This window comes from Calonectris borealis, chromosome 3 (genome assembly GCF_964195595.1).
Source record: "Calonectris borealis chromosome 3, bCalBor7.hap1.2, whole genome shotgun sequence".
Classification (NCBI taxonomy): domain Eukaryota; kingdom Metazoa; phylum Chordata; class Aves; order Procellariiformes; family Procellariidae; genus Calonectris; species Calonectris borealis.
Genome location: NC_134314.1, coordinates 83,942,244 through 83,968,200, shown reverse-complemented (window position 1 = coordinate 83,968,200; position 25,957 = coordinate 83,942,244). Strand labels below are relative to the sequence as shown.

Here is a 25,957-nt window from a genome sequence, read left to right as displayed (position 1 = left end):
GAGTAATCTTCAGAATTTATTGCAACGATTTCTTATTCTGCTATGATGCATATTTCTCTGTTCTCCATACATTGTGATGTATGACTGTGTTCTAACATACATCTTCTTTCTTTCTTTAGTGTTTTTATATTGCTTTCCTGCAATTTCTCTTCTTGGTCTTTTCCCTCAAATCAACACCTTCTGTATATATCTTTTGGAGCAAATAGACATGTTGCTTTTTGGCGGTTCTGGTAAGTAGCCAGTTGCAGCCCGAGCTATCCCTTTCTGGGCTTATAACCTTAGATTACAGTATATTATTGCATGTTTTAAAGCGCATTGCATGTTAAAGCTCAAACAGCTAATGGTATTCATATAACAGTGGGGTGAATACTAATAAGACCCCCTTGATTAGATTTCTTTTTTCTTTTGAAAAGTTGTATATAAGTTGTGCTATAGGCTGCAGAATGTGGTTGACATTGAAGAGTTCTTTCCTGGCATGTCCATTGTGAATCTTTACTATATTTATTTAAAAAAAAAAAAACAACTTAAAAAAAAAAATTCTCTTTAAATACCATTTAAAAATAAAAATTAAAAAAATGTTTGTATTGCTCCATAGTAAGGCATGTTAACAAGATACTGGATCTGTGATTTTTTTGGTGTTATTTCAGTCAGAGATTAAACAAGGCCCGTGAGAGACAATGCATCAGTTTTTTGTTGGTAGTGGTGGGTTTTGTTTTTCATTATAGCTTAAGTAACAGAGAAGACTGGTATGCATCTACACTGTCATCTTAGTTTGGATCAGAAACAAAATTCCTCCTTGTTCCCATTTACCACATGTTGTTTTGCATCATGGAATGATGTCAGAGTATGCAAACTGGATTCCATTTGGATCAAGCTTAAAAGAAAGGTGCACTGTAAGGGTGCATCTATTGCAGTCCAAACACTAATGAGCATACAGTCTGTGGGACCAGACTAGAGATAGTCTGCAGTAAGGCATCTCAAACATCTATATAATGGATATGGCATCCTCAGCACTTCTCATTCTGCAGACCCATGCTTGCTGCATTGTTCTGCTTGCTACTGTAGACAGATGTTGGCAAGTGGTTAAAACTAGTACAGATGATACGGGTGTTCTTTGCTTTTTGTCTCATAAATACCATAGCAGACCTGGAGGAAATAATATGTTGGATAAAGTCCTTATCCTATCAATAATGATGATTCCAGTGTATGTTGAACCTTAATTAGAGCATGGTTTTGCAGCCCCTGTGTCTCCATTGTTGAGACTGCTGAACTCCTAATTCTGTCTGATAGCTTTTCCTACCCTGCTTCTGGAAGCTCTCAAAGGAGGTTATAGCAAGAGATCAGCTGGCATCCTTCTCTCTCCCTTTAAATTCATTCATGTATCTTAACATGGTGCAAATCATGGTTGACTGAGCAAGTTAGGATGCTTTTGGATGATACCAGAGCCTGTGTCTCAGGAGCAAAGGGAAAGAGGAAAATTTCACATGGAGTTTGACTAGAAAATTGCCAGTTTTGTAGATCACTTTATTCCTCCTTGGTAGCAACATGAAGAGCCATACTGATATTTTGGCAAAACAATGTTCAGTACAAAAAGCAGTAGTGTGGGACCTCAGGTCAATGGAAATCACATGGAGTACAGTGGCATCGAGCTTTCAGTCTTAGCTATAAACAGTTTTGTGAACTTATTTGGGGCATTGAAAGTGTTCTCTCAACAACCAGCTTTGTGATATCTGATTTTAATCCTTATATCTCTCGTGATGCAAGAGCTGCTTCATTTTTTTTCATTTGATTGCACGTTCTCATTTAGGAAGAAATTAACTAACGTGTAATGTCTGTATTTCAGCTGCTGCTGGGTTCGTATCTGCACTCTACAGCATTTCCAGAAGCTTTGTGGTTCTGATTGTTCTATATGCGTTCTGCTTCAGTGCAGTGAAGGTAAGCCAGAAAAACAACACTGCAAAAATTCAAAATTTCAAGCTCAAAATTCATATAATCTGGAGAGACCAGCATTTTTTGGTGCTACGTTGTCATTATTGTTTATCAAGATAAGCTTTACAAGCCATGCTTCAGTTTCTGCCTCTTAGCTACACTGAAATAGCTTGAAACTGTAGTAGAAACACTGGAGTAAACGTGTCTCCAATACCTGTGACTGTTTGCCTGTTTGTTTTATATATCAGTCTGAAATGACCCATTGACTTTCCCTTACAAAGACTAACAGCAGCCTTGGCTTAAAAAGCTGCAACTCCTCTTGACCTGTATAAGCCAGGCTGAATTTGGTCAAAATTCCTAGTAAGGTCCGTATTTCCGAAAGAAAAAAAAGGATTTTGTTGTTGCTTCATAACAGTACGCCTAAGAACTTAAATGTCCAGTGTGGGCAGACAAGTGGACCATCTAACCCAGTAATGTGTCTGCATCCACAGGGAAATGCAATTTAGGAATTTAATGCAAGCCAGATGACTCTTTGCCACTCTTTTCCCTAATGTTCCACCAGTATCCACAATTGTCAGATTAGGGATGTTGGAGAGTGTGTCCCTGCTTATTTCATTTGGTATCTGTGGATTTGTCTATGAATTTGCCGAGTCCCTTCCTGAATGTGCTGGTCCTGTCTGTCTCCACAACTTTGTGCCAACAAATTCCAGATGTTCACTGTGCTCTGTGCAAAGCAGTGCTGTCCTTCATGGTTTTTAAACTGATCTGCTAATTTCACCAAGTCTTCCCTATGCCTAGTATTGCAGGATTTGTGGAAGAACTGTTCTGCATTCACCATATCCACTGCCTTCACAGTTTTGTAGACATCAGTCATATCCCTCTCAGCCATCTTCTCTTTAAACTGAAGAGTTCCAGCCTTTCTAGTGTCTCCTTGTAAAGCAGCTGCTCTCTCAGGAGTAGCTAAGATAGAGAAGGCACAGAGTAGGGCGACTTACTCCGTTGTGACCTTCAGATGTGGAGGGTAAGTTGTGTATGGTGCTCAGGATGTGGGTGTGCCACGGCTCTATATGGTAGCAAAATGACTGGCTGCCTTGTTCTCGGTACCCTTCCCAGTGATGCCCAATGTCGGGTTTTTTTGCAGATGCTGCATTTTGAGCCATATGCAATCTAAAGCATTTCTTTTTTTGCAGTTAATGTATATGTCCTCTGCATTTTTTGTTTTATTTTAAAAATATCAATGAAATTTTGGCTGCCTTCAAGTCTGCTGTAAAATTCCCAGTGATCACAGCAAGACCAGAATTTCATCTTAGACTTGTGATAAATTTTATCCTTTAAGGGACAGTCTTTTGGCAGTGTTTCATTACAGGCTAGATACTGCAGTGCCCATGCAGGAGTGCACCAGGATGTGCAGTGATTTACAAGCCGCTCTTGACATCTTGCAGGCATACGTGAGAGGATGCTTTATGGTGCTACACATGCATAGCACACACAGAGATCCCAATATGAGGTTCTGCAACAGCCAAGGATGTATCGTGTCAACACCCAGGCTGGCGATTTACACAGATGAGGGGGGCGATCAGATGTTTCTTTAAGGGAATTCTTTAAGGAACATAAGCATTTCTATAATGGCTTTTAGCAATTTTCCACTTAAAATTTTTAATAGGAGCCTTAAATCAAAAAAGGTCAATTATAATGCCTTAATGATCCCTCGCAGATGATCAGAGCTGGCTGTGCATGTGTTTTTAACCACTCCCAATAGTAAGGTAAAATGTGTTAAGCCACCATTTTATCTTGCCGCTTGGTGGCTTGAGTCCATACACAATAAATTATGGCAACTCAGCTGCTGAGCAGTGCTGTGTTAAGACACTTTAAATTAAATGTCTTTGAACACGTGGTGTACTCCCAGGGAATCTCCTGTCACCAGGCTCACCCAGTATATCAGTTATACTGGTTTGACCTGACCCAGCTGTGTGATGCGAGAAAGCTTAACTGATTCTTACGCAGTTTCCTAAAATAGCTAGTATTCCTGCTACTGTGTTCTGGCTATATTAATGATTTGGAAACTGGCACCTGGGATGGAGAAAGTGGCTTTCTGTAAGGATGAACAGAGTGAGAAAAATCTATAACGGGGGGGAGAAACAATGAGAAAAATGGGAAGAGCTGGAAAAATGGAAGGAAGGAATTTAGTTAAACCACTGTTCAACAGGCAAATGGGCAAATGATCATTTTTTCCCCTAAGGTTAGCAGAGGGCGATTCACTAGTTGAGGGTAGGGAAGTTGTGTGATGGGTACTTTAAAAAATAGTTTTGTAAACAGTATTAAAGAAAAGCCTCTTAAAATATTCTACAGACTCCTTTCTCAGCATAATATTTTAAATTACAGCATGCAGGTGGCTTTGTAGATAAGCAATCTCCTTGTGGATTAGACTTCAAACTGCTTAGAAATATGCTTTTAATGCTACCCTGAAGTTGTAGAGTGCTGTGAAAGATCTACAAGATATCTGTTGTAAATTACCAATATTAAGTGCAGACTTTCTGTTCACACAGAAATTACAGTTAATTGGAATTTTTATGGCACTGTTCTTGTGAAGGCACTTCTGAGGAGGTTAATTTAAAGCATGTAAAGACAATTCCACTTGCTTCAGCTCATAATCTCAGTCTACTGGGGTGCTTGAAATTTCATACACTTTTTCTTCTAAAAGTTATGAAATAAGCACTTGCGTTAACCCTCCTTGTTCTTCAGTCGGGTCCAGAGATTATATTCTTTTTGGATTCTGTCAGACTTATTCTTTGGTTGGTGGAGGGGTGGGAATTGGCTTAAATGTAAGAGAAGAATCTGATCCTGAATAGGGACCACTGTGAAAGGTGGTCTAATACCCCTCTAAGAAACTAGAACTGTTTTGATATGTAGCGAGTAACAACTTGTGATCCTAATCAAATGAAGGTTTGGATTTGTGGTGCACTAGAAATTGCAGAGTTTAACTCAAAACTGAGCAAATGCTATAGTCTGTTTCATTGAGGTGTTTGCACAATGGCGATAGGTACATGTTTTCTTTAAGATCGAAATGCCATCTCTTCCACACTTGCACTTTACAACTATTCTTTATTTTTTATTTTTATTTTATTCTTTTCACTTTTAGTCAGTTTGGCAAAACAACAGAGCAAAATTTTCAATATTTATGGAGGTCAAAAAATCATCACAATCAAAAAGATTCAGGGCAGGGAAACATGATAGACTCTCTCTGGCTTAGGATTTCTGGGTTGCAAAGCTTACTTCTTGGCTGAAATGTAGCATCCTCAAATGTAAACTCTGTTTATTGGCAGAACATTTTATAGCTCAGCAGGTGTAACTAGCAGAGTTCTATTTCCTGAAATAAATTGCAGAGGAGAATGGATCTCTAAGTGGTTATGTGCTTTTTACTGGTGAACAGTTACTCACATGAAATGCCCAGGCTGAAGACCCATTCCAGCAGTATCAGGCTTAAGCCTCTCCTCCCTGAAGTGGTGCTTGTGTTCTAATTATTATCTTGCAGGGCAAAATGACCTAGCCTCATTTCTCCGTGTAGGTTAATTATTCCAAAAGGAAAGATATTATTCCTGAAGAAGTTCATTAGAAGAATAATTAATTTACCACATGATTTTCTTTTTTATTAAAATAAACAAACAATGTTCATTTGATAATAGATCTGTGTTCTTAAGTGAGTTTTTCTTGTTCGTTTTTAGAACAGAAACTATATATGTGCATACAATAGTTTAATTTAGTTGCACTCAAATTTTGAAGTGATTTTAGAATAGCAAATGCACAGCAATTAGTTCTTTGCTCTAGAACTCCAATTTTAGAAAAATTAAAAAGTAAGAACTGAGCAATTGTTTTGGGCTATGTCCACAAAACGGTGTAAGTACTCAAGCTAACTTTCAACATGCGAATATAAGCTCTGAGAATTGAGATAAATAGGCCTGTGCTGAAATCCTGTGCCTTGTCCAGACTGATTTTGCTGTTGAATTATGTTGTACAAAACCAACTGAGAGTCTCTATGAAAAAGCAGCTGCAGTATAGACGTATCATTAGTTTAACTTCATAATTGTCATTGATTTTTTGTTCAGATAAGTTGCCTGAGGAAAATTACTATACAGTATTTTTGATTGAGAGTTCATCCTATAATCTGCAGACAAAATTCAGCGTGCCCAATGAGATCATCTGCCCTGTCACTCTTTCTGAATGACCTTGCAGCATCTTTGTCATTGCATGACTAGAAATGTTTCTTTCTCATAGCTAAAATGCACGTATCACCTAAAAGAGGATGGACAGATCTCTAGTCTTGTGCTAACAGTGAATGTGCAGGTTGGATCATGTGGGCAGGCTGCTTACTTGTCCCATCACAGGACTTGGTCAGAAGCATATGATATGTTTTGGGGGGGGGCTGCATACGGCTCACCTGGCAGACACAGGGTGTTATGTGACCAAACATGAACTTTTCACACGACTAAAGTAAAGGACAGTCTGTTACAAGGCCACATGTGAACTCATCGCGTGAGGGGGCGGCCTGTGTTTGAGTTGTGTTACTCAGACACTTGGAGGAGGAACAGGGACATGTTGTTTGGAGGTGACTGAGAAGCGAAGGGGTCCCACCTGCTGTGGCCAAGTGGTCGGCTCCCGTTCTCAGAGTGCTCCTCAGCAGCTTTGCCCTTGCTTGCTGTTTGTGTGGAGGAACTGTGGGTCTGCAGTTTGTTGGGACCTCCTCTGGTGGTGCTACTGCTGGACTGATCAGTTTTCTTTTTGTTTAAAGCTGTCAAACTAAAAAAGAAAAAAGAAAACCCAAAATTGTTCACACTAGGAAGTACAGAGCATTGCATCTAACATTATAACAGATAATTTCTCCAGAAAACTGCAAAACACAAAATAACTGGAATTCCAGGTCTCCATCTATGTGTTTGAGGCCTTGAGGACTGATGGACAAGGCACTGTTCATCACCATTGTTAGTCAAAGGAGCGTATTGTGAGTGGAGCAGGTTTTCAAGTCACTGTCTGACATAGCTGGTGAACAGAAGTCGTTCCCTCTGGTGATGACGTGAAGTCATCTGGGTAGATTTTTGTTTTACAGTCTTGTTATCCCAGTGATGCAAAGGCGGTTTGGCTACAGCTTTCAGGTGCTGTAAAGCATCTCTTCATACATCTCATCCCATGACACATCCCTGCCGTGAGTGATATGACGCCAGCTGCTTATCCAACCTTACATACAACAATACTGTGAACTTGATTTCGGACAAGAGAGAAGATAAATGTCTTGGCTTCTGAAGAGCAAAGACCTGAGTTTCTCCTGCTTCCTTTAAGATTTTCTTCACCTCCCAGGCCTCTGTTTAATAATATCATGACTCCTTATTCCAGTTCTTTCCAAGTCCTCTATGAACTTTCATTTATTTTTGTTTAATAAAAAGCTCTAAATCCTAAACACGGTTTTATCACCTCTTTTGGTCATTCCTTGGTTTGTTACATCTAATAGCAGCAATTTTTCAGCTTGCTGCTATTTTGAAGCTATTGGGTAACTGAGTTTAGTTTAAAATTATCTCCGTTCACTTCAGCCTGGCTTTATTTCTGATCTCAGCTTCAGTCCTGTAATCTTGAAAGAAACTGGCAGCTCTAATAGCTACCTTAGCTTTGATATATGAAAGGGTTATCTCTTTTTCCTGGAGGAGGTGTTTTTATTTTCAGATATTACATCCCGTGGAGACACAGGAACTTCTGTGCCATCTTTTTCACTTGACTAGAATTGCCTGATGTGCTGATTTTTGTCTCCCACTCCATCTGTTTTGTGGTCTGTGCCCAGATAGTTAACAGATATTTAAAAAAAAAAGTCAGGTATGCTCTCCTACTTTTTCCACAGATATTCAGTCTGGAATTTAGCCATCTTGATATCAGTCTTTAGCATTCCAGCACATCAATGTTTTGCTGTGGGGCAGAAGAGCATATCCCCGAAGGTTTCTGGAATCAGTCAGTCCTCCTCTTTGCCTTCTGTTCCAATCAGATGGTTTGGATTTGAAACTTATTCAGAACCAGTTAATTATTTGTCATCCAGCTTTTTTGTTTGGTTAGGGTTTTTTTTGTTTTGGTTTGGTTTTTTTAAACTGCTTAAGGAACTTGCGGTTTATCTTAATTAGCCTGGAAAAATTTCAGATTTTGGACTTGGGTCAGAAAAATTAAACTGATGTGAATGTGTTCATATGTGGCACAGCTGCCTCATCCAGCTCTGTGTAAGCACGTATTTTTTTTAATGAAAGTTACATAGTTTCCATTACCTTATACCTGAAGAAAGTATTTTCTGGTAACTTATTTATCGCTTCAATGGACAGTTACTAAAAATCCTGTGTGTGTTTTAAACCATTCTCAGCTCACATTGATGTAGTTTGGTTTGTCGTTTAATGAGTTTTAAATTCATTAATCAGAATAACAATGCTTCTTGATTCCCGTTTTCAACGACGCAGGCTTCATCTGTGTACTAATAATTTTGAAATATTTGTCTTAGGGTTTTATAATGGGAAAGAATTGCAAGCATACGTCTCCCTCAATCTGCTAAGACTGCCCAAATAAATTTCTAAACAGCACTGAATGGGCCCATGTGTATAGACAGAATTCCTGGATGTGTAAGTGACCAGAAATAGAAGTATAGGATTATTAGTCAGCTTTGTTTCTACTGCATAAAATACTTCCAGCCCTGTTGGAGGTTTTGAAGACAAGGCTTATCAATTTCATGTACTTTCCAATTTAGAGACCCCCGAGGTTCAAGCAAGAGCTGTTAGGAGTGTTGACTTTGGAGAGAATTGTCAGATATCACGCATTTCAGTGAGCGATGTTTGCAGCCATGGTCAGACTCGCACTTTAGTCATAACTTCAGTAGTTATGCTTTTAGTTTTCTGCATGTATAATACGAATTTATTGTCCAGATATAACAGAAAAAGTAAATTATGTCTGCAGAATCTGATATGGCCCAGGGTTACTCTTACAGAAGTATGTCACTGTACAGGAATGTGGAAATCTGCATGAGTACTCATGCCCCCCTGCCTGAAGTTGTTGCTTGTCTTACTCTCTGACCGAGGAATCCTAGTGAAAGACCGGGACCCTGTTGTGTAAGGTGGTGTGTGCACACACATGCATACCCCTGTGTCAGTCCCATCCTTGTGGACTTTAAATTTCAGCAATGAAAATACGGTCACAGATAACAGTTGGGAGTGCAGAGAGACAGAGACAACATTGCTCAGAATGGGTACTAACATCTGTATTCTGGTAGCTTATCACTTGTCAGGTTTTTGGAGCTCTTCTGAGAAAGTAATGTCTTGTTTTCTGTGGGTGATGGGAAGATAAGGCTGGTGGGCATCTCTCCCTGGAATTTGTCTCTAACCAGTGTAACACGAGGTCCATGAATAATTCACATTTCCTGGTCGTTAGTGTTCACTGAAAACGAGTGTCCATTGGTAATATAGTTAAGCTTACAGTTAACCTTGTAGAGAACAAGTTGTTGTTACCATTTTCTCATACCTTTGGGGGGCAGGGGGACGATTGCCTTTTACAGACTCATTCAGAAAGTTTTTGTGTGTTCTGAAATAGGATGATAGTATTTCTTTCAATTTACCATCACACATGTGGAATGGCTGACTGTCAACAGCTGTCCTGCATATTGTTTGATATGAGCAATAGCATAGACCCATAACGAAGCCGGGGAGTGGAAGTAAGGAGAAAGACCCGCCAAAAAAATTGGTTGAATAATGGTGAAATCATGAGAGAGTGGAAAATTAGATGATGTCTGGTTTTTGTGAAGAACAACTGGGGTTTGTCTCCATATTTAAAAAGCCAGTCAGTATGCAAACACCTTTGATGATGCTAATGCTGCAGCAATCTGCAAAGTCTTTGAGTTAAGAGGAATATTCTGAAGAAAAAAAAAAAAGTAGCAGCAAGAACTTCAGCTTATCACAATGGTTCTGCTGTGTTCAGAGCACTTTTTGTCTCTGGAGTAGGACGTAAGATTTATGTTAGCATATCTTTGAAAGAGTTTGCTACATGCTTTTTTTTTTCTAAAAAAAAAGGAAGAAAGAAGCAAAAAAGATAAATAATGTAGGACAGAAAACTACTATCACCACTTTTTAAAAATACATTTGCCTCCCCACCTTCACCAGCGGTAAAAGGCTTGTAAGTTCAAAGACACCTTTATCTTCCTTTTTAGTGGGTTGTTTTGGGATTAGGCGATTCTGTGGTTGAAATGGAACACACCACCCCAACCACTGGGTCTGTTGTAACTCATTACTTTCATCCTTAACCCTGTAAGTCCATTTCACTTGTTTTAAAAATGACTACGTGAGTGTCTGCATCAAAGTCAAAACTGTATATGAAAGCACTACGTGTCACCTCAACCAAATGAGGTAAAGTAGGAAGTCAAACTCCCTGTCTAGTATGACAGATAATACCAGCTTCCAAGACTCTAAAACCTGTCATTCCTGTTTTCCCACTGAGAAGAATCATTGTCCAATTATCAGCTGTATTGTTTTTTTCATCTTTTTAATTTAAAGCTCTACCAGGCATCGTAGTGGGGGAGGAAAATGACAAAATGGAGCAGGGTGCATCACACTGATGCTGGAGAAATGACACCTTTGTTCATTCTCATCTTTTGAACAACCTTGTGTAGCATTACTCTGGAAAATCCTGCTCTCTAGGCACATAGCAAATATTGATGCCTGTCCTGCCTGCCTTCCTGGCTCCCTGACAGCTGAGCTTTGAGGGGACAATGGCACTTTGGAACTGGAGCACAGGCCAGCCAAATGCAGAAGCTCTGTGTAATATACAGAAAATATGGAAGTTAAGAGTTCCTGAGACATTAATATGAGGTCAGCCATGTGCAGTTTTACAGTAGAAATAGGGCGAAATGATTTCTCAAACTAGCTACTGATACATTTCAATACCCAGGTATATTGCTGGGCTCTTTATAGTATTTTGCTTTTGAAATAAGTTACAGGTTAAAGGGGCAGTCATGCACTAGAAGCTGCTGGGTGGATCTGTATGCAGTTGTATTGCCCTGGAAATGCAATGGATATTTGGATGGGCCCTGAGTCAGCCATTTTCAGAACATTTTGACTCCAGTTTGTTTTCTTCAGTGTTTTGAAGAATATGAATTTCTTACCTGAGACTAAGAATGAGAAAAGTTAACCCAAAATGTATTTGGCCCCAAAACTGGGAACAACGAAATGAAGAGTGGAATTGGATGGCAAAGTTTAACTTGTCAAACAGATGGTGCTGGATTCTTTTAGTAATACCATGTAACACTCTCTTGTTTGTAATGACTGTTTTAAGTAGGATTGTTTGACAGAACTAGACACTTCTTTCTTTTATCTTTGTGATGTTCAGTAGTATGATTCTTGGAATTAAAATTTCATTTCTGTGATACCAGTTCTTAGGGTAATTGGAATTTCATTGTTAAATTCCAGAGAAATCTCAAGTTGCAGCAGGTGGTTTGTCCCTTAACAGCAAATTAGTTTGTCTTATCCAGGTATTCATTGCACCTGAAAGAAATGAAATCTTTCTTAATGTGAATCAGCTTTGCTAAGAAATCATGCATATCACTGAGCAAAATAAGATGAATAAAACCAGTTTATTCTGCGAAAATATGTCCTGTACAAGTTGTGAAGTCTTTCAAGCAAAAGACATGCTGCAGAAGATGCCTTGTTCGTACTAGCTGAACAAGGCTTAAAGTTTCACAGGTCCTACAAGCATTGTCTCTCAAAACCTACCCAGAAAGTGCTCTGATGTCAGGATCTGGTAACCTTACATTCACCTGATCAGGTAGAAGTTGTGTGGAGGCATTGAACGAGCCTAATAATTGAAATGGCTATGGATCTGATCCACTGAGTTTCTGTGTCCTTCACAGCCAAAATTTGTGTCCTTTTACAGTCAGGACTCGCAAGTATGTCTTAGGATCCCTAATTTGTCGCTGAGGACTCCACAGATGAAGCTGGTCTTGATAAGTGTTCCTTAAGCTTCATGGTCTTTCTCTTATTATTTCTAGCCAATTTTAGCTGTTTAAGTTACCCAGAGACAGTTTCTCGTCTTGGTTATGCCCGGAGTGTGCTGGCGAGTGTGTGAATTGTCTCTTCTTTCCCTATTTGGGGATGTCACATGCGGTGGCGAGTGCTCTCCCTCTCCACTGTGTTATCATCCAGGGCCTGGATGTAATGTACAAAGCAGCAGAAAGAATTCAGAGTGAGGTGCCAGAACTGTACCCCACTGCCTGATTTAGGTGACATTGGCATTTGTTGTATGCAATCTGGCCACAGGTCAAGTAACTACATATCAATTTAGGGTTTAGACAAATACAGTGCAGTTCATTTCACTCTCATCTCATTTTAATGAGCATTTGCCTCTAGTGTTTCATTAAAGAGGAAGGAAAACCTGCCTTTCATGTGATTTCGTAGCTAATTGCTGATTATAGAGGAATTACATAATATGATTACAAAACATGCCTCTAATCTCAGTCTTTTTTACAATAATAGACTTTGATATGAAAAAGGATTTTCAGTCCTTGGTAGATGGTGTACAAATTTAGATGCTATGCGTTTTAACACTGCATGGATGGCTTAGCCTACTTTTTTTTAAAAAAAAAAAAAAAAAAAGAGAGAGAGAAGAATAAGAAAATTAAGTTCTGCATTCCTAACTTACAAATACTTTGCTTTCTGTCCTCCTGTTCAGGAACCCTGGGATGCACAACACATTCCAGCGCTGTTCTCTGCTTTCTGTGGTCTGCTAGTTGCACTTTCTTATCACCTCAGCAGACAAAGCAGTGACCCATCTGTACTGATGTAAGTTGCCTGCAAATGTTATTTATTTATTACTCTGTACAGCACACAACCAGAATGATGTCTGGGTTTCAGAACCCCAGGGACTGTCTCCTGAAAGTACTGTGGTGAGGTGGAAATTCCTCGTCGTGTCTGCCTGGTTGGTATCCGTCCTGTAAATAAATGAAGTGCTGCAGTCAGATTACCAGTAAGGCTGGTGCTCTTTAAACAGCACTATCCAAATTCTCTGAAGCAGATTTCACCCTCTGGGAAATTGTGTGCTTGCCATGTTGGAGGATAGTGATTTAGTTGAGGGGGCTTTCAGGCTACTGAAGTTGCAGAATGTGCATTGGGTAGCACCGTGGCAAGGAGAAAGGGCATTTGATGTGCTGGGAAGATGGCTCAATTCTAGCTCTTGCTGGGGGTCACTGTCAGTAGGGTCTGCCTCTCTGTTTGAGATTAACTCCTTCCTTTTCTGCTCTGACACAGTCTGCTAAAGGTAGCTGAGGAAAGGTAGTGTGTATTAAGAGCTGCCATTGAGAACAAGGAAGATCCAGGGGGGCAGTCCCCAACATTGTTATCTGCAGGTTGAGGTGACATGAGAGAGGCCCGTAGATCCATAGGTCAGGGGCAGCAGACATAAGTATTCCTGTGTGGGAACTGTGCTATATGGGTGTCATGAGGGCTGTGGCGGTCCAGAAGCAGCTGGGCATCTACATATATGGCTGTGGGATTAAGCAAGCAAATGGGTTTTGTGCAGCCAGTATCACCATGCCATCTGGGATTCTGCTTCACAGACAGCTCAGTCTTATCCTAGAACAGTGCAGAGGGCTTGTGAGGAAACCCACAGGTTCTCTCCTTTGATTCATGAGGTGTGTTGTGCATGTCTTGAGGTGAGGTTTTTTAACATATGAAGATAGGCATAGGCATATGGTAAGTCAGGGTGGTTGGACGCACAATTCTGTAATGCAGGAGAGGGGGGGAAGTGGAGGGCTTTTTAGGCCATTCAAGATTATGTTTGAGGAGAGAAACTTGGGAAAAGGAGAAGAATTCTGATGAGGAAGAAAAGGATATAGGGCACTAGTAGAAAATTGGCATCCCAGTAAATCTTACTGAAGAGTTGAGAAATTCCTTCTTTACCATCCAGAAGATTAAAGGAATCTGATATTTATGCATTACGAGGTTCTGATGTGGCAAAGCAACAAGAACTGCTTATATCTGTTGCCATTAACTTTATCCAAAGCCTACTGTGTCTGGCACTGATGTCAATTAGACCTGGATCAAGCTTTATGTAGGTAGTGTGTAGTTCATCAGCCATTACAGTATGGAACTCAGGTATGGAAAGAAGTGAAGCTGTATGCTGTATTAGGGAGATTTGTTTAGCCTTGGAGTAAAATGTACGCAGGTAAATTGCAAATCAGCATGGAAGTGTGAGCTCTTTCAATTCTGAAGTAATTTAAATATATTTTTCTCTCCCATTCCCCAGGAAGGACACAACAGTTCATTAATTTCTTTAATAAAACAGAAACTCGTCTGTCTTAAGTAATCTTAAACCATTAAATCCATTTTAACTTTTAAATCTAGCTACCGATTTCTTAACATTCTTAATCAGATCTTCAGCAGCTGAAATGGTTGTTAAATATCTTAAGAATATGTTTACAACAACATCAAATGTTTATTGTGCAATCATGATAAAAATGTATAAACCTTAAAAAAAGAGGTTTAAGATTTTTTTTAAAAACAGCTCTGAACTTAATTAAAGGAAGTTAAGGAGATTGGAAACTGTTTAAAGGATGGCCTGTGGCATAAACTTCAAGATGGAGGAGGAGGTAGCACATAAATCTTGAATTGAGGATTAATATACAATTTATACAGAAATAGCTTCTTTGGCCCTTCTAATGTGGGTCTAAACAGCTCCCATATTGGTTTCAGCTTAGCTGAAACATTAATAAAGGGCATGAATGGAACAGGTCTGCTCATTCCTCTAAATGACTGAGTCACATTGATTAGACTGCTGAGACTCCTTAACATTTTGACGATCACAGGTAGAGCTGGTTTGTGTCAATCTCCAGCTATACAGAGATAAAATAGCTACTGCATACATGAGGAAGGAAATCTGAGGCTGTTCCTCCTCCTCTGCCCCCCAGGAGTATTCATATCAGTTAGACATGTTCAGAAGTATCCTAACTAGGATTTTTTTTTTAACAGGTCCCTTATTCAGTGCAAATATGTCCCTCACTTTCTGCGTCAACAATTTGAAGATTCATCAGCAGATCCACTCCCAGAAAAGATGAGAGAATCAGTGGTAAGACCTTTTCTTTCATTACTTTCTGTTCAAAGCTCTCTCCCATCCATTTTCCCCAGTGAGGAACCTTTTAAATATTCTCATTTAGTAATTTAAGTATTTAAATTGGGGATTGTCAAAATACTTAAATTTAAGTATTTAAATTACTAAAAGCATAGCAAATGGGAGGATCTCTATCCTGTTCCTTTAAATCCACAGATGGAAACTGAGAGAAGTTCCAGATCCTCTTTCCAGTGAGGCCGGAAGGGAGAAGGGGGATATTGCAATTTTCCTTTCTGAAGGGTTCCTTTGAAGGACTCGGCAACATTGATTCCTTAATATAGTTGATGGGAAATGCACTCTTAGAGCTTGGGGAATAAGGCATCTTATTCTGGTACTCAGGGAGCTAGTGCAGGTTCTGTGCATAGAGTTACAGCTTGGCAACCTGGTGTGTGCAAGGTAGGCTGGATTGTTCAACAAGCATTCAAAAAGGTGAGCAGTCCTGCCAAACTCCCTGTCTACATTGGAGGGGGACAGAATTTGGTCCACAGAATTAAGTGTGTTTAAAACAGCCCTTATTCATTCTTTTTCCAGGGCTAGGAGTTGACCTGGTTTTCAGGAATGCCTTTTTCTGTGCCAGGAAGTACTCTTGATTGTATGCCCTCCACCCCAGCCAAGCCAGGTGGAGCATAGACCAGACTTTGCACCTAGAGATGGAAGAAGCATGTGAAACTTGACCAGTATGAGAGAGGGAGGTACATGCCTGGTGCCAAGCATTGCTGCCTCCTCTGCTCTTCTTTGCTTGGCAGGCTGTTTATTTCCTACTGTCTGGCACGTAGCTCTAAGTTTGTGTCAGCATATTTCCCACTTCAGCTTAAACATCCAAAGTGACCCATCTTCCTCTTTGTGTCTTTTTATATAAAAAAAAAATCACTAACTGTTACTCAGGGGAGGTTGATCTTATAACGAGTCCATGTGGGAAGATCGTCAAAGGTATTAAGGGGTGTTTGACACTTCTTAGAGTCATGAACTGTCCTGCTTGCCGGCTGTCAGACAGCCTTTCCTCCTGACCACATTCCTAACGCCTGCATCTGAGCATTTGCAATCTAGGCAATTATTCCTGAATTCCTGAAAGGTTGCAGAAGCAAGGAGTGTTCAGAGAGCGTCTGGAGGACAGGCTGCCTTTTTTTGACCCTTAAGACATGACCTGAGAGTCCATAGTGCCTAGGTTGCAAGTGTGGTAGCTGGCCTGGCCTCCAGCTGTACCTTCAAAGGGATGCATCTCTCCTGAACATCTTGTTACACAGCCTACATTCAGCACATGAGTTGATCCCACACTACCAATGTTTTCTACTTTTCTTTGCTAAACTGCTGCTTAGATTGTTATTTTCTACCATGTATAATATTATGCTTACTCTAATAAGGCCCACATAAGGTTAAGTAATATGTCTATTCCTTGATGCTTGTATTGAGCTACAGTTTCTTGCAAACTAAGCTGTCTGCAATAGGGTCACACCGCAATTTGAAAGTCCAGCTAGTAACGGAGTAAAAACCAAAGTATTTATGTTAAAGTTTTGCTATATTCTGTGGTATTTTGGCTGTGTAGGTTATTGCCACGGTTCATTGTCAGTCCATTCTTGTACATGGGCACTCTATGGCAGATGTAATGCAAAGCTGCTTGTTCCCCCATATTTATATCCCACTTGTATCTTTTGCTGATAGTGCCCTTCTTAGAGCAGTACCGAGTCTGATCTCATCTGTTCCGCAGATGGAGCCTTACCAGGGGACTGAAGCAGTTACTGCGGCTGTCCACTTAACTGGTTTCATTTCACAGTGCAGAGGGAAACCTTGAGCAAGGCTTCAGTATATTGAAAACAAAAAACCCAAAAGAATGAACAAATTCACATCTAAAATCCTAGCTGTATTTTCAAAACGGAGTCATGCTGCAGACTCTCGACCTATTTTTGTGTCTAATGTGGACAGGGATCTGATGTCTTATGCTAACACAGTTACCATGTGGTTCAACCGCACTTGGGCCCTTGAGCCACTGGGGCGGAAGATACAGAAGCGCAGGGAGGACTGTGGTGGGACTGGCCAGACATAGGACTTCAGTTCTTCTCTTCACCATGTCTCATTCCTGTCATGTTTTGCAGTGGTTTTTTTACATTTAATTAAGTGGGATTCCTGGCACCTTTTGCTTTCCAGGATGTTCCTGATTTTGGGGATTGGCACTTTTCTGCTCTGTACATTTGATACTTTATGCTGCTGCTGCTTTTAGACAGAGGCTGCTTTCCTTCAGCGTTGCTGGAGCTTGCTAGTTCTTTGCCTTCATGTTTTTTTTTCCTTTGTCCAGGCTTCCCTCAATCTGTATAAAAACTGTAAGCAAATGTGTTTGCTTACAATGTCAATTAGCAGTGCTAATTCTTCCATGCTGGGAGATCTCTTGAAGAAAGAGAGGGCAATTTCTGATTAATGCAGGCTCTTTGTCTAGCCCCTGTGTTATCTGGTACCTCTGTCTCCATTAAACACTAACCAGTTTGCCAGGAGACTCCCGCTGCTATCTCACAGTGCAGTGCTAATACAACAAGTAGAGAAGAATTGAGGCAGGAGAAAATGCACGTGCCTCAAACTTGAGGAGCACAATCAAGCCACAGTCTCTGCTGACTTGCTTCAGCAACAGCAATCGTGTTTAGGATGTAGAACTCAGCTGACTCTTAAAAGCCAATTTTAAATAGCTTCCAGAACATCTGCAAGGGGATCTTCAAACAGTTCAGAAACTGGGTGAAACAATGTGTCAGCATTTGAAGGAGATTTCATGGTGGTAGTTTGTTTTTTTCCTCTGAGAATGCTCCTCTGCGAGGAGAGTGTTCCTAACCCCCTGTCAGTGGCAAGAGATGGCAGGATGCAACACAACAGCCAGCCTTGCCCTCATCTGTGTACAGACATATGGTCTACATAACATGCCATTTTAATCAGAAATCCCGAGGCATACAGAACCCAAATCACCTCCTCAAGGAGCTGAAAGCAAACAAGGTTAATATTGAAAATTAATGTGTTGTATTCTGTAGTGGCTTTGCATTGATGTTAGGAATAATAAATACAGCATCTCTAATGTTTAGTTACATGACCTTTACTATTTTCCTTTGCTTGAATAGCTGTATAAGAATTGCCAGCTTTGGAAGCCTGAATTATAAAGCAGCTGTGATGGATAATTGACCATTCAACTTTGAGAATGGAGCTGCCTACCATTATAATTAACTTCCATAGGCATCCACATGGCTGATTACTAGATTAACCAGTGGCCTGAGGGTGCTAATGTGTTACATTCAAACTCAGCTTCCTTCCTGGCCTTTAATACAAACATTTAGATAGCTAGTAAAAGGATTTGAACAAAGCTCCAAAAGCATAATTGAAAATAATAATTTTTAAAAAGTGTCACTATAGTATATTCTGCTTGTAAAATCTCTGAGGCATCAAATGTAGTGGTGTTGGTTTGGGGTTTCTTTTTTTCCTTGAGTGTAAAATGGAGAAAAAAGAACACCTGCTTTCAGCCCAAACTATAACAGTGATTATCTCTCACTGCAGAGATTTTAACTATGATCAGAGCTTAACTTTTCCACATTGGACCAATTGCAATGAAGGACTCAAGCATCACATCATAGGGCTATTCAACATTCAGTTCAGAAGTGCCTGGGCTTGGGAATGGAATCCAAAATCCTGCTTTAGACAGTTGGGTCTAAATGCAGGATGGGGAACAGAGTTGTGTCCAAGGTAGGCATGTGCTTTGCAGGAGCTAGCTGCCTTCAGCAGGAAGGGTGGAAGCCTCAGATCCACCCACAGCAGCCTGTAGGTGGATGCCCAAGGTTTTTTCCTGGAAGGTATCTCTGAATCACCCTCAGTCAGAGAGATAACTGCCCAGGGTCAGCCGTTTCTTTCCTGGGGGGCCCTGACCGCTATGCCATGACATGAAACAAAAGCAACTACTGCTCAGCTTTGTTTTAGAACGAAAAAAAACTGAGTTTTGTGAGGTTTGAAAGCATCTGCCACATCAAGAAGGAGCTCCTGTGGGGATCACTGTGCAAGTCAGCAGCTGAGCAGTACATTTACATTTTGAAGCAGTTCTGTGCAAGGGCAAAAGGGCAAGCCTGGGCATATATGATACTTTAAACACTTTAGATGTTGCCAGAGTTGGAATGCAATTGTCAGATTTGGGTTTAAATACATGAATAATAATCATTGCTTTAAAAACATGGGCCTTTTCCTGTATGGGATTGTTAATCATAGAATCATAGAATCATACAGGTTGGAAAAGACCTCTAAGATCGTGTCCAACCGTCAACCCAACACACCATGTCCACTAAACCATGTCCCTAAGGGCCTCATCTACACGTCTTTTAAATACTTCCAGGGATGGTGGCTCAGCCACTTCCCTGGGCAGCCTGTTCCAAGGCCTGACCACTCTTTCAGTAAAGAAATTTCTCCTAATGTCCAGCCTAAACCGCCCTTGGCGCAACTTGAGGCCATTTCCTCTTGTCCTATCGCTAGTTACTTGGGAGAAGAGACCAACACCCACCTCACTACAACCTCCTGTCAGGTAGTTGTAGAGCGCGATGAGGTCTCCCCTCAGCCTCCTCTTCTCCAGACTAAACAGTCCCAGTTCCCTCAGCCGCTCCTCATAAGGCTTGTGCTCCAGGCCCTTCACCAGCTTCGTTGCCCTCCTCTGGACACGTTCCAGCACCTCCATGTCCTTCTTGTAGTGAGGGGCCCAAAACTGAACACAGGATTCGAGGTGCGGCCTCACCAGTGCCGAGTACAGGGGCACGATCACCTCCCTGCTCCTGCTGGCCACACTATTCCTAATACAGGCCAGGATGCCATTGGCCTTCTTGGCCACCTGGGCACACTGCCGGCTCATGTTCAGCTGGCTGTCAATCAGCACCCCCAGGTCCTTTTCCTCTGGGCAGCTTTCCAGCCACTCTTCCCCAAGCCTGTAGCGTTGCCTGTGTCAGAAGCAGTGAGAGCACCCTAAAAAGGACGCTTGCAAACTCAAAGATGGGAAGGGTGGGAAGTACCAGTCCTGTGCAATATAATCTGTGTAATACATTCTCTTTTGAATGTAATCTTCTGAAAAGATTCTCCTTGGTGACCTGGCACAGAATGGAAAGTTAGGATGCCGCCTTTTCCCAAAATCACCTCTGCTGATTTTACAGCTAAATTCTTAATATTTGATGTAGTTCTTAAAATGGCAGCTTCTTCAGTCATTTGATTGTGAGAGAAATGAGTCATTTTAATAGTAATCCTTTCTGGTTGTACAGAAGAGCTTGAAAATATGATTGGAGTGTGTTTGTTGTTCTTATAAGCTTGTTTTAGACTATTGAGTAGTTGGATTCAGCTGTGCGGAAAATGATACTTGATCAAGACTTCTCATAATATCTATTCACAAAAGGGCTGAAATAGTGCCATATAAATCTGGCACTGCTTAGCTTTCTCAGAGGCTGAATTTTACCAGCTAAATACTGCTGCTTTATGTAGATTTTGTATGCAGCATCTTTAAAATAATTTGGAAAGATTAAAAAAAAATTATTTCCATTACATGCATTGGTAATAATTCCCTTATCTTTATTAGGGTTTTGACCACGATTTTTCAGTACTGCTCCACATACTAAAACCACTTGAGTTAGAGATGGATACACAACTTGCTAGTGAGAGAAGGTCTGAACTGAACGGCGAGGACTTGTGGGGACAGGCAGGGATCAAAGGTTTGTTCAGGGAAGAGACGGCCTTTCCTGCGAGGTCCCTCATGTTGTGGTTCTCCTGTTGCATACGATGGCCAAGAAGCAAGGAACAAGGTCAGCAGTGCTATGTTTTAAAAAGATGGTCGGGAAGAGTTAGGAAGACCTAACTCTGCTCCTACGCCTTCCTACCTGTAGTCCATGTGGAGTACAGGGCCGTCTGGAGAGGGCGCAGCTCTCGGAGGGGAGGGAGTGCTATTCTTTTGGAGGTACGTGCTCCTGAGCAGCCTGGGAAAGGGAAGGACAGTGGTGATCGCTTGAGAATTCAGCTAAACCGGATTGGAGTTTCCTGGGACAAAGCAAAAGTACTTCTTGAGCCTGAAGGCTTTTTAGTCCTGCTGAATTTCAAAGGCATGTTGCAGTAAGTGGAAGTGCTGATGCTTGTGACCTTTCACTAAGAAGCATCTTTCATAACTGGGAGTGATAGGCAGCCTAAATATAGTGGTTGCTACCACCTTCCCCTGTAATTCGCAACCCTTCTGTTGTTCACTTGTTCTGCTTGCTTTCTTTTTATCTCCCTTATTCATAGGTTTGCTATCCCATCATTATTTTAGTTTTCTTTCTTTTTCTCTGATGAGATACATGAAGACTACCTAGATTGCAGCACCAGGAAGTCGGATGAGCTTCTAATTCTAACAGAAGTGTTGCATTTCACATGTCGTTTATAGATGTCTTTGAATTGCAGCATAAGTCAGTTTCTAAACCAAGAGCAACAAAGAGTTACTCATTTGATAACTTAAAAATAGTATTGAGTGCTGAACTAAAATGTGCCTCTCATAAATCTAAGACAAGATTTTCATTTACTCACAAAGACCTTTGGGTGGCCTCCAAAGTACAATTCAGAAGATCGCACAGCTTGCAAGCTATCTTGTTTACTTGTTTACTGAGAATGACATTTTAATTACACGAAAAACGGGCTGGAAAGATAGTGATATTTTCCAGTCTTTAGAAACAAAATTGCTCCTACCCTAGTTATAGATCTTTACGTAAAGGCAGATGTGTCGTTTCATTTTCATTCAGTGACACTAGAAAAAGGCCTTGTTTGAAATCCATAAAATCTTGCCGAAATTTGGCTTCCGATACAGAAAATCAGGGAATGGGACATGTCACTTTAGAACATAATAAATGTATTAACTTTGTGTCTCTAAAGACATTACAGAAAAGCACGTGTCATTTCAGTAATGCAAGAGAAAGTGGATCTGAAGAAATCTTAATGGTTGCAAATAGGAAATGGAACCAGAATTTTGATTCCCAAAAATAAAAAACTCATAATGTAAAAGAGTTATATTCCTTAAACAGAATCAGACTCGGTATGAAAATGTATTGCTTTCATTTCTCCAATCTTAAAACTACGTTATTTAAAAATATAATTTAAAACTAGGCATGATGAATTTAAATGTGATTATTTTGACAAACCTAGAGTGTGAAGAAATAATTTCCCAAAGCAAAGTGGAGAAAATACTTTTGTATCAGGGAGTGCTGATTAGCCTTATCATAATGCAGACTGTGAGTAATTGAGAACAGTGTCGTTTACTTTGATTAAAATAGTATTGGCTTGATAATTTTGTATAAAATAACTATTTTCACAGAAAGAAATCTTGAAGTCGGATCTCATTGTCTGCACAGTGGCTGCTGTTCTGTCATTTGCTGTCAGTGCCAGTACTGTATTCCTATCATTAAGGGTGCGTATCTGTCCTTTTTTTTTCTTTTTTTTTTTTTTTCTTCCTTCCCCCCCTCCCCAGTATTATCTCTTTTATGCAAAACCACAGGGTGCTTTAACTGGAAAGAATAGAGAATGTGGAAGAGAACTTAGTGAAAATGTATTTACTTGATAATGATAACATTTTTTTATGAGCAAGGCAGTTAGTTTATGGATATTTGTATTAATTTTAGTGTTACTTATTTGATATCTCTTTCCTTAAACCTCTGCATATCCACAGCTCTTTTATGATGTGGAACCTGGGGGACAGAATGAGTAAGTCTGATCTTTTTTCTTCCAATTAGGGAGGAAAAAATTGGTTAATTGTGTGTGCAAAGTAGATATTTCAAAATTCATCTCCACCTGTGGAGTCAGAGAGTTTGAACATAGGAATAAAAATTAATTGCACAAAAATACAGGTATAGGAACTGTTAAAAATTGTGAAAAAAAAAAAACCCTTGTATATAAAAATGTTGTTTGCAAATTATAACCATGTTTCGTTTTTTCTCTTTTGACCCAGCCGTTTCTCAGCATTGTCCTGTTTGCTTTAGCATGGACTGTGGGATTTGTAACACATTACGTACTTCCTCAGCTTCGCAAGCATCACCCCTGGCTGTGGATCTCCCACCCTATACTTAAAAGCAAAGAGCACCAGCAACGGGAAGTGAGAGGTTTGTAATAAAATCTTTTCTAAACAATGGATGCAATGACTTGCAGCTTGTCTTTAAAAAAAAATCCAGAAGGAACAGAGCAGGGAGAATAAATTATGCTTTACATTTCCCTCTTTTGAATAGCATGCATAGCCCATCATTTCCATTTTCCCCCCCGATCACCGACAAATCTTTGAACCTGTAGAAGTTGTCTCCTGAGACCACTGCACAGAAGGGCTGAGGCTGGCCAGGAACCTCTGGAGATTGTCTAGTCCAACACCCCTGCTCAGAGCAGGGTCAGCTAGAGCAGGCTGCTCAGGGCTGTGTCCAGTTTTGAATATCTTCAAGCATGGCGACTCCACAACCTTTCTGGACAACCTGTTCTAGCATTTGATCATCCTTACAGTAAGAAAGGTTGTTTTGGTTGGTTTTTTTTCTTATGTGGAAATGGAATTTCAGTTTCTGCCCATTTCCTTTTGTCCTGTCACTGAGCACTACTGAGAACAGTCTGGCTCCATCAACTTTACTCTCCCCTTCAGGTATTTATACCCCCAAAATACCCCCAGTCAGACATTAATAAGGTGCACTCTGAGCCTTTTCTTCTCAAAGCTAAGCAATCCCAGCTCTCCCAGCCTCTCCTCCTGTGTGAAATGCTCCTGTCCCTTAATCATCTTACTGGACATAAGTGGCCATCATCTGATCTGCCTTTTGCTTTTACATTACAGTACTGTTACTTGCTGTGTTGCTTGATATGTTATACTTCATGCTTAATACATTGGCATTTTATATAATTTAAAAACTTAAATGATTGATGAAATTGAGGCAGAATTTTTTCTACTTTCTGACATATAACTCTATATCATTTGAACAGCATGGGTAGTGCAACTTAGAGTTCTAATTTCCATCATAATGCTTTTAGAGAAACATTAGAATTGAAAGGTACCGTGAAATTTTCTTGAAGATTTGTTCTTGCTAATGTCTGCTGGCTTCAGCGCATAGTGCCCTGATACATGTGAGTATCGGTAAATATTTTAGTATGTCGAGGTCTGATTTCCCGTTCTGATACGGTTATTCCTGCAGTCAGTGTACTTTGAGAAGCACAGCTTTTTGTTTTTCCCCCTCAGCTCTCATCTTGCCTTTGCTACCAGCCAAAAGCTTGCTTGTCATTTCTTGATGGATCTTGTGCCTTAATCATTCTCAATGTATGTTCCTGAGGTGTTTGAAGACAGTGTTGTCAGAACACAGTCTGCTGAAAGACTTTAGTCTGATCTTCAACCTGACAACAGAAGAGTTCAGATCACTCTCTGCAAAACCGTGCATTAAGGATTTAAATCTTTTTTTAAAAAAAACATGTCTTTCAAAATGATTACTTTCCAAACAAGACTTGGGTATGAAAAAAGTACCCAAGAGACTTGACTGAAGGTTGCCTTTTAACTTTTACTGCAATACGCCAAGGAAAGTGTAGTAGAAATACAAATCTTATTAAGGATCATGCCCAACTGAAAACATTGTTCAGGGCTTCCTCTCCCTGATCTAATGAATTCTAATGAATACCCAAGTTTTATTGTTTGTTACATCACTTAATCATAAAAGACTACTGTAGGATTTCTTTCCCTTGTCCTGATTAAGTCTGTCTTCATTTGTCAGAAAACATTGTTTTCCTAAATGCAGTGACTCAGCTTTTGAAAAGGTTGAGGGTAGAGGTCTGCCAGACTGATCTCCACAGATGGGTTTCCTTCTCCTTTGAGATCAGCTGCATTTCCCATGCTACCTGCTGCGGGCAACAGGCTTTCTTCCTTCTTTTGCAGGTCCTCATTTTATACGTGGTCCATTTCTGCACTTCGGGGCTTAAATATTATTGCAATGTATCTGGTGTTGTGTGTTAGAAAACAAGAGTAAAAAAAATATATTTCAGTCTCTTAGGCTGCTGCAGAGGCTTTTTATCATGTTCTGAGATGAGACAGGCTGAGGAAAAGGTTGTGTAATCCCTTTGATAGATATGTCTGACAGGCTGTCTTCTTTCTTTTACTCTGCAAGAAAAATGTAGGAGCCGAAGGTAAAGGTTCCCTGTTTGTATAGCAAGAGAAGCTTGGAAAAGGACAGTATCCTGTAGTTGTCAGGCGTGGACAATGAAAGGACAAGAACACAAAACAAGATGTCTGTGAGGAGCTTTTACTGCATAGAATTTCCTTTTCAGCTTCCTAATTTTTGACAAGTGTAGAGCTATGGGGAGACAAATGTTTGCTTGCAATTAGACGAGCAGGTGATTTATTTTCAATTCCACAAGTTTATTCCTGGCTTTGTTTCATAGACTCTGGATGAGTTCAAACTTTCAAGCCTTCCACAGAATAGCAATTATCAGACTAGTTCTCATGATACCCGTATGAGATAACTCATTTATTACTTGTCATTCTTTTGCCTGACTGCAGGAAGAAAGGCTGAGGTCAAGATGTATGAGCTTACGGTATAATAATGTGTAGAAAGTAGTGCAGGACTGAGTGAGAAAGAAACCCTGAAACACTAGAGATTATTTTTTCTTCTCCTTCCTCCCCACCCCTGCTTTTATACCCCACAGATTCATATAAGCCATTTTCAAATCATCCACATCTTTCCCAGGACCCCCTCTGAACGTGAGCTCTTTTTTTCTGTCTGCGTTGTCTGCACACATCTCTCTCTGCTCCTGCAGCTACCTTCTTTTTGGTCTACTTGATATGCACATCTCTTTATTCAAGCTTGAGTTCTTACACAGAGTTCAGTTTTGGGCAGCTGGATGAAGTTCTTGACTGGAGCTC

At 40.3% G+C, this 25,957-nt stretch overlaps 1 protein-coding gene across 1 annotated transcript in view; it reads left to right on the top strand.

Annotated features, from left to right (window-relative positions):
* The window catches only part of PCNX2 (pecanex 2), a 160,211-nt gene that overhangs the window by 57,424 nt on the left and 76,830 nt on the right, over positions 1-25,957 (top strand). The window contains exons 14-19 of the mRNA XM_075146457.1: positions 120-230; positions 1,844-1,935; positions 12,655-12,764; positions 14,949-15,045; positions 22,406-22,498; positions 23,036-23,186. Coding sequence (XP_075002558.1) covers positions 120-230; positions 1,844-1,935; positions 12,655-12,764; positions 14,949-15,045; positions 22,406-22,498; positions 23,036-23,186 — 654 coding nt within the window. The remainder of the gene's footprint in view (positions 1-119; positions 231-1,843; positions 1,936-12,654; positions 12,765-14,948; positions 15,046-22,405; positions 22,499-23,035; positions 23,187-25,957) is intronic.